Raw genomic sequence first — 9,449 nt, 5'->3', positions numbered from 1 at the left:
TGTAAGAGAAAATAGTCAGAAGATTAGATTTTTATCATATTTAGATGACAAGTACTAAACATTAGTAAAAAAAGAAAAAGTTTACACTAGACCTCACATGAAAAATTCTTTTGCTTAAAAGAGACAAAAAGAAAAATGGAAAATGAATGTGGAATAAGAAACGCCTTGTTTCTCCTTACATTTCTATAAACACATTTTTATTTGTTATAATGTGGAAAAATAAATTAAAATTAAAATTATAAAATAGTAAATAGACTTATATAATTTTTGAAATTAAATTATCATGTAAATATATATTTTTTCATATAATAGATATCTATGTCATTTTATATACTGAGTTTTCTCTCTCTTTTCTGTTGATCGAAACATATATATATATATATATATATACACACACACACACACTTTTCTCGTTATTTTCTCTTCTCTTCATTTTCTTTGTTTCCTTTCTTTTTTTCTCTTCTTTGCTCAACCAAGCAAAACATTAATCTCCTCTCAAATTAAAATAAATTAAGGAATGTCATGTATCAATTATTAGTGATTAATAATTTAATCAATGGTGTAATATTCAGATTTAGACATTGCCAATAGCTAAATATTTCTAATAGATTTACATGCTACAGGGCATGATGCTAGCAATCTCTCATACCAAAAATGCAAAATCAAAAGATGTATTAACATATTAGACAAAATGACTCTCACCAAAAGCTCAACATAATTTCTCTCAACAAAGCATGGACCTAAGGATGGGTGCCATAAAATTGGCTGTGTGCAACTTGGTATAAACCAGTGATGGGAAGTCTATTTGCAACATCAACAGATAGCTTCAGCAGCCATCTTCTCTCGGACTGCTTTGTAACATTGGAGACTGCAAAGAGGAAGCTTTGATTTTGAGTCGCGATACTTGTAAGGGTTGGGACATGACGGACCGGCACATCTCTCCCGTGATGGAGGATAACTGAGACAATACCAAATAATAATCATTAGCACTAAGGGAATTTTGGTGTGTTTGAAAACAAACTTGAAATCTATGAGTATCTAACTTCTGATAAAGATTTGTTGTCAGTTCATGGAAACAGCTAAAGGAAATTCATTGAAATTAAATTTCAAGGACGCAAAAACCACCCTGGCGTTTGATGTTCCTATCAGAATTCTATCTCAAGCTTTAATGTCAAGAGACCAGTGCTCAAAGCAAAAGAAACAACGACTAGGATGAAACATATGATACTATTGTGTCCAATCATATAACATCAGTGGGAAACCAAAGAAAAGTAAATGAATAATTCATTAAATCCAAGCTCATCAATTTCTTTCATCTTCTTTCCCTTTTTGCATTTTATTTACCAAACATATCTAAATAGCTTTGAGAAAAACAATCAAACTGGTTCCATATGTCAAAGCAAAGGACAGTACCTGCACGGTTTTGAATTGAATATACTAGGGAGGCCCATTTCATCAGGAAATGTCACAACTGTACCATTAGGACTCATCACATATCTAATAGTGTTTGATGCAAGCATTTGTGCATTGGCTGCCCTCTGCAAATAATAATAGAAGACAAATGACAGCTGTTAAACGCACATACACACATACAAATATACGAATAGACAGTTAGACACATATAAACACAGATTGTTTGAACTAAGCAAAACCTGAGCCAATTCTTCTTGACGTTTCTTCATTTTCTCTTCCCGCTTCTTCCTACTAGAATCTTGACCAAGAATTTTTCTTATAGCTTCAGCCTACAAAAATGTGAAATATGTACAATGGGGTCAAGGATTTTATGTAAAATTATACATAACAAAAGAAAAAAGCAGTAATTTGGAGAGAACACTAACCTCAGACTCCCGGGCAGCCTTCTCATTTTGCATTTTACGCCTCTGGGCAGCCTCAGCTTTCTTTAGTTGCTGCTCCACTTCTGTAAGCTTCTCCTTTTGCTCTGTATTCAAGATATACCATCACATTATGAATTGAGCCACATTACTAGTGCATCACATCAAACAGATAAAAGAAAATTAAGTAAATACGCACTTCTAGGCGGGGCAGGTGGTAATCCATTGGGAAACTCAATTAAACTTGAACCAGGTGCAGAGGCATCTTTGCTGGATTGAAGAGCCCGTTGACGAGTAGTTAGAGTTATTTCCCTTTTACTGTCCATCAAAACATCAACAGATTCCTTCCTCTGTTTTTTCTTTTTCTTATCCTCAACCTCAACATCAGACCCAGACTCATCCTCTTCCTCATAATCCACATCCTCATACACTCTATCTGGTCTAAACCTTTTCTTCCCATCTTTGCTTGATTTTGTTGAGGCTGCATTTTCCATGCTAGAAAGCTTTTTATGTTTCTTGCCTAATTCCTCTTCATCTCTATATACAGCAGAAACTTTTGATGTTTTCAGCTTTTCCAGATAACGAATCTCATCATCCTCATCATCCTCATCACCAAATTCGTCATCAAGTACACGCCTCTTTGGTACTCGCTTGCTCTTCCGGACTGATTCAGACTTGTCTCCTTGCTTGCTTAATTTATTCTTTCCAGATAACCTCCCAATTAATGAGTCCTGACTTGAGAAATCCTTCCACGGAAGGCCTTGTAAGCCACTTCTCTTATCCAAGGGAGACTGGTTATCATCTGAATTGCTCTGCAATAACACAATCGAAGGAAGTCATCAATTGGGATTTTTCAATTAAAAAAAATCAGCTATAGAAGCAAGAAATCTAAATGACAAATAATCTTTCACAAAAGAGAGATAAGAAGTATATCAGCAAGTTATTGCACATAAGCAATAGATATGTCTATATATCTAGACAAAAAAATTGCATATCTTACCAATTAATGACTCAATCTGAAGTATCCAGATATCCCACGAACCAACACTCATATTAAGTAGAAATATAGCATAGTACTGTATGATAAAGACATAATTGCTGAAGGAAGCTATTATCGCATCCAAAGGAAAACTACCTGATGCTTGTGGCGTGATCTAGTGGCATCTGATGATCGAGAGCTCTTTGTAGTTGATCCACTAGCTGAAGTACTGTTTGATGCAGAGTTGGCTTGAATAGTACGCGTAACACCACCAACCTTCAGCTTCACCTTTTTAACACGATTCTCATTCCCTAATGGATCCTGAGAAACACCAAACTGCCCTAAACTCGGACTATCTGGATTACTTCCACCATACATCTCTGCATTTCCCAATTCTGATTCTAAGCTATCCTTTGATTTGCTAGAACCCTTCCAATTAGCTGGAGCAAGAACACCCTCACTACAGCGTTTGTTTTGTAAGCTGCTTCGTCCAGGCTCATTACTATAAAACACATTGAACCCACCATCCTTATGGGATTTATCGTCTTCAGCATTCTCTTCACTAGAGACCCTGCTAACATCATCTGAAGGGGGTGTTGATGACAAGGGAGACAAGTCGGTACCATCAGGTACAGGCTGCGAATCTGGCCGAGGCCTGCGAGAAGTTTGACTCCTCTTCCTCCTCACAGCATTACTAAGGCCATCAAACCCGGAACCACCAAAATCTTCCATTAAACAGTTGTTATTATACCAGGCGCAGGTTCTGGTGCACTTTTGTCTCCCACAACTAAGAATGATAGCTTAGGTAAAACTACGAAAAGGCACTACAATAACAATATCACCTGCAACAGAATCATATGAAATCATTAACATTACAAATCCCACTCACTTGAAAGCACAAAAATCATACTCCAAAATAAAATTATAAAAAGAAAGAAAAGAAATAGACCATATTGAAAATTTTTTAGCAATGGGGGAAGAAAAGTAAAGAACATGCCAAATTTTAGGAAAAACAGCGGGTCGAAATCATCTTTCTCCTCAATTTCCCCCTTTTAATCATAAACCCTAACACAACTAGATAAGGGGAAAAAAGCGAGGGAAAAAATCCTTTCCGACTTTACTTTGGTAAAGGCTTCATAAAATATAAGAACACATTGAATCAAACACAGAAAAATAGGGCAACGGCCTCACACTCTGATTTGAGAAAATCGTTTCTATAGTATCTCAATCCTCCCCCCTCCCAAACCGATAGGCGTGGGTACAAAGAAAGAGCTTCCCGAGAAGTTGAGGGAACAGGGTGAGGCTCAGATCAGAGTTTCGAGGCAAAAGAATTGACAAACAAGCACAAACAAGTGTTCTACGATTGTGAAGGAAGGTTAGTGAATTAGGGTTAGGTGAAGGAGGGTTCTTGTTGTTGTTACCTTCATTTCCCAAATTGCGAAGGTGTCTATGACTAAGTATTTGATGCCTCTTGTGGTGCAGGAAAGGCGAACTGTAGCCCAAGTTGTGATAGAAAGAGGGGCTTTTCTTCATGCTTTGCAAAAATGCGTTGTTAGGAGTTACTGTGTGAAATAGCACCAAAAAAGAGTTAAGGGATTCGGGTGGTTTGTTTCACATTTTTTGTTTAAATAGTTAATCTATTAAATATATAAATTTCTTTAAGTAAACCTTTTTTTATATAGTTAGTAAATGAAAATTAAATTTTACTTATATCTGATTATTTAAAAGCAATTATATAATTTAATTTTTATGCAATTTAAGCAAACTTAAAAGAAGATATAAGTGCAAATAGTTATTTATGACCACTAAAATTTGAACGCCGTTAAAATTAACTATAAAAAAATTAAACTAATGATATATCTATAAAAGATGAATATTATTTGATAAAAGTATTTAATTATTAAATTAAGAATTAATTTCATTAATTTTCTTTTTTGGAATTCTCAAGAATAAATTACTATTTGTACCCATAAAAAATATAGACGCTGATAAAATGATGATTGTAATCACAAAAGATAACATCCGTGTGCCAAGAGTATTTGGACCTTGGTTACGCAATTGATCTGTTAGTTTTCGAACCTACGTGACAACAAAAATCTCTCAAACCTATCTACATGTATTCTAACATTTTTTTGGTAAAGAAATTAGATAAAAAAGCTCTTCACACCACTGTGTGCCCTAGCAAAGCTCAATCGTCGCCGCCACCACCACCCAAAGTTGGAGAAGACGATTAGCGCACCTCCATGCCGCGACAAATAATTCTTCCCATCTAATCAAAGCAATTGTACAGAGTAAAGCATCGTGGAAAGCACTTGTTGTCTTTACTTCACAAAGAATAGAGATATGTCATTGCACAAAAATTGATTGTTAATGTTAGCATCTAAGAACAGAACAAATTTTCTATAAGGGATGGGATTGGATTGTGGGTCTTGTCTATTGCAAGATGTGTTTTTTTTTTTTTGTTTGTTTTCTTATTTCTCTTATTGTTCTTGTATATATGTGAACATGTGAAATAGGATTTACCTTTACTTATCTTTTTTGGAATTTATCTTTGCTTAACCTTTCCTGAAAATTCTGTTTTTCATCTGCAATGTCAACATTTATCTTCTAAAACTTGAATTTGATGTAGTTACATAGAATGATCTTTTATCGTCTTTCTTGCAGGGATGTCCACCATCCATATAACTATTTCTATCAATCATAGAGGAAGGTTTGAGAGAGATCCATGTGAAAAGATGTTATATGTTGGTGGAGAAGTAACAGAGATTGAGAGGGTTAATGTCGATACGCTAAATGGATTTTTTATTAATGATTTGCTGAAGGACATTGGATATACGTCCATCACTGATTTTCATTGGATAGAACCAGGTCAAGAGCTTGATAATGGACTGAAAATGTTAAGAGTTGATATGGACATATTTAAAATGTATGAGGCAGCTGTGAGGAATGGTAATAGGATTGAGCTATATATAGAGCACCCGGTAAATGTTCCAGTTATAGTTGAAGAGAACATCGCTCCTACAAAGATGAGGTTAAAGACCTATGCTAAGAGGATTCTAACTTCGAAAAAGACTAAAAAAAAAAAAGAAGACTTGTAATTATTGAGGATGATGATGATGCTGAAATAGTGGGTCATGTACAGGTTGTCATGGAGGCCTATAGCAGGTAGGGATTAGGCCCATAATAAGGAGGAGGCCCATGAAGCAAGTAAGCATGTTGAAGTTTAGTCCCAGAATGAGGATAGTTTCAATGTGACCCAAGAAAGACCCCAACAACCAACTCAACCAATCCAATTACCAAAGTAAGAATCTCAACCTCCCACAACACTTGTGCAACCAGATGAGCCCCATCCAATCAATCCCAGCCTTCACAGCTAGGGGTGTAATCGGTTCGGTTTGGTTCAATTTTAGACCGAAAATCAACCGAACCGACCTGATCGGTTCTACAATGATACCAACCATTCGGTTGGCTAAGTTTGAACAACCGAACCAAACCGAACAAAACCAACAGCGGTTTGGTTCGGTCGGTTTTTTCAATTTTTTTACATCTAATAATCAGAATTTAAATTACAATAAAATAAAGTTTAAAACCGCCAATAAACTAGAATAATGAGAGTATATTACATCCAAATTCAATACAAATTCAACTTAATTAAACATAAAACAAAGACAATTAAAAATGTCTTGCAAAACAACAAAAATAAACACACTTTAAACCAAAATAGTCACTTTAAAACAAATAAAAACCAAAGAGCTATCATGCTTAATCTGAATCTACACCAGACTCATCATCATCTTCCCTCGATTGGTGCAATTTCTACAAAAATAAAACAAAAAAATCAATATAGCTTATAAACATAAACATAATATAGATTATAAATTATAAACATAAACCATGAAGGAACTACAAATTTCTTTTTTGCATACCTAATTCAAGTTTCTCAAACTCTTCAATAAGCTCCTCAAAATCAGTTGTCATTGGAGAAGCACGAAGCCAATTTTGTATGCAAATCAATGCCTCAACTGTCTTTGGGTTAAAGAACTTCTATAGTTGTTAAGCACTCTTCCACATGTGCTAAAAGCTGATTCTGAAGCAACAGTCGAGACCGGCATTGCTAAGACATCTGCTATTTGGGATAAGATAGGATACTTGCTAGAATTCACCTTCCACCAATTTAATATGTCAAAAGTATTTTGATCACGAGACTTTTCTAAACCATCCATCAAATACAAATCCACCTCATTCTTGTTGATGATCTCATGAAAATGCACCTCCTTGAAAAAATCACCAGCCATGTCGCTATCAGGTACTCCCACATCTAATGCACCATCCATTGTTGCTGAAGTAAAAGATCTACCCACATTATTTGCATTCACATAGCATTCAAACATCTTGGAGAAGGTCTCTTTCACTTTTGCACCCAAAAAATCAGCCTCATCCTTATCATATAGCTTTTCAAAGCTAAAGTTCACTAACTTCAACTTGTATCTAGGATCAAGAACCACAGCAATAAAAATCATCATATTGATATTTTTTATGTTACCCCAATACTTGTCATACTTAAGCTTTATCCTCTCAGCCATACTCCCAAGTAATGGATCTCAACTACCACAAGAAGCCTTGAACACTCGCAAGATCTTACAAAACTCATGAAAATATTGAGAAGAAGTCACAAGCAAACTACCAGACACACTCTTTGTAACATCATGAAAAATTTTTAAGAATTTCATAAAGTATTTTGCATTGTCCCAATCAAGATTCCTCGGAATACCACCTTGCATTAGAGCATATTCTGCATCTCTCTCCCCTAACCTCTTGACGCCTTTTGAAACTTCAAACCACTTTCAAGCATAGTGTTGTAGAGTTCCATCTAGTGGGAACATCGAGTTGAACAGTACACTTGTCTTGTATCCTAGCTTCGTTAATGAAATTTTTTAACCTATTCATGCGACTAGGGGAAGCACGCACATATCTAATAGCATTTCTTATCTTACTAATAGATTCATGCATCTCTTTCAATCCATCATTAACAACAAGATTAAGAATATGTGCACAACACTTAACATGCAAATGCTCTCCTTTCAAAGGATGTAAATTCCAATCCTCCATTCTAGTTCTTAGATAAGATATTGCAGTATCATTAGAACTAGCATTATCAACAGTAATTGTGAACACTCTAGATATCCCCCACCCCAAAAGACATCTCTCAATTTTTCTACCAATTGTTTCTCCTTTGTAGTTTTTAATTAGACAAAAATTGATAATCCTCTTTTGCAATTTCCAATCATGATCAATGTATTGAGCAGTGAGCCACATATAATTCAGATTTTGCACAGAAGTCCAACAATTAGTAGTTAAACAAACAGATTGATTTGGTTGTTTGAACACAGTTTTCAACCTATTCTTCTCACTAATATAAAGATTCCAACAATCCTTAGCAACAGTAATCCTTCCCGGAAGTGGAAATCTAGGTTGCACAATACTCATATAGAACCTGAATCCCTCCCCCTCAACAAACTTGAACGGTAGCTCATCAATAATTATCATCCTAGTAAGAGCTTTTCTACACATTTCAGCATCAAAAGTAACTGCAGTAAATACTCCTTCACCCTTTTTTTTGTTGGATGGTAAGGATTATTTGACTAGGGTCACCCGACACCCTAGGAAATTTTTTACATTGATTCAACAAATGATAACGCATATCAATTATACCATTTCTATGAGAGTCACATGCATATGATGCACCACACTAATTACCTTTAGCCCTAGGATGTGATGGCTTGGACTTAGGAATGCTTTGTACAGTATTCTAAAGTCCAAGATCTAGGTCTAGAAGGTTTTCTGTTACCTTCATTGGGATCATCCTTGCCATCCTCTTCATCAGTTTCCACAGTACTTGGAGTTGAATTTGTAGGAGTTCCTCTCGGAGTTGCACCCACATTAGTTGAATCAACCTTCGTCTTCTTTGATCTAAATTGGGGTAGGGGTTTGGTAAACACGCCGTTGTTCATTGAAGAACGTATCACGGACTCAACATTTTCACCCCTAACTTCACGCGTCGGTTCATTGGGTTGTTCATTGTTTGTTGGTGATGATTGGATTTTTGACGGTTTAGAATTTCACTAATGAAATCTCGTTGTAAAGTATAGTTTCTAAACCAAACAATAATCCTTTCATACAAAAAGTTGTTTGTCACTAGTACAAACCCCTAAAATCTATAAACCGAAGTATTTAAACCTCAGGTCGTTCTCCCTAGGAATTACAATAAAGTGTCTTGTTATTGGTTGTGAGTTATTTTGGGGTTTTGGATAAGAAGCATGAAAAGTAAATGGTAATGAAAATAAACTAACAACTATAAAAGCTCTTGGCAAGATATGAGAACTAGAAATCCTATCCTAGTTATCTTCCTCAATTGTGATGAGAATTGTTCATTGCTCCCACTTAGTTAACCTCCTAACCATGGAGGAAAGTCAAGTGGATGAATTAATTTGATTCCTCAAGTTCTAATCAACTCCTAAAGGAAAGACTAGCTTTAGAGGCATTCAAATCAATTAGCAACTTCTAATTATCAATCAACAAAGGAATTAGATAACTCAAGTGTCACTAATTACTCTACCTAGGCCAAGAGGAACAAAACC

General features: G+C 35.4%; 1 protein-coding gene across 2 annotated transcripts; it reads right to left on the bottom strand.

Annotated features, from left to right (window-relative positions):
* Window positions 1-526: 526 nt before the first annotated feature.
* On the bottom strand, window positions 527-4,388 carry LOC107495034 (uncharacterized). Of its 2 annotated transcripts, none has more exons than XM_016116094.3 (7): window positions 4,003-4,388; window positions 2,968-3,653; window positions 2,032-2,644; window positions 1,839-1,939; window positions 1,653-1,742; window positions 1,414-1,538; window positions 527-958 (listed from the first exon to the last, which is right to left on the bottom strand). In XM_016116094.3, exons 2-7 carry the CDS (start codon window positions 3,541-3,543, stop codon window positions 814-816), a joined length of 1,650 nt encoding a protein of 549 aa, XP_015971580.1. In that variant the 5' UTR covers window positions 3,544-3,653; window positions 4,003-4,388; the 3' UTR covers window positions 527-813. The 2 variants fall into 2 exon arrangements, with proteins under 2 accessions (XP_015971580.1, XP_015971572.1); XM_016116086.3 differs by having other exon boundaries at window positions 4,233-4,388.
* Between the last annotated feature and the right edge of the window lie 5,061 nt (window positions 4,389-9,449).

Source organism: Arachis duranensis, chromosome 9, assembly GCF_000817695.3.
Source record: "Arachis duranensis cultivar V14167 chromosome 9, aradu.V14167.gnm2.J7QH, whole genome shotgun sequence".
Taxonomy (NCBI): domain Eukaryota; kingdom Viridiplantae; phylum Streptophyta; class Magnoliopsida; order Fabales; family Fabaceae; genus Arachis; species Arachis duranensis.
This window is presented reverse-complemented; position numbering and strand designations above follow the sequence as displayed.

What these genes read in the sequence shown, in the direction of transcription:
- LOC107495034 (XM_016116094.3), bottom strand. Translation starts at nt 3,543, where the DNA reads ATGGAAGATTTTGGTGGTTCCGGGTTTGATGGCCTTAGTAATGCTGTG. An exon ending in GATCACGCCACAAGCATCAG is followed by an intron (nt 2,645 to 2,967) that starts GTAGTTTTCCTT and finishes GTGTTATTGCAG; the next exon opens with AGCAATTCAGATGATAACCA. An exon ending in AGGCTGCCCGGGAGTCTGAG is followed by an intron (nt 1,743 to 1,838) that starts GTTAGTGTTCTC and finishes ACATTTTTGTAG; the next exon opens with GCTGAAGCTATAAGAAAAAT.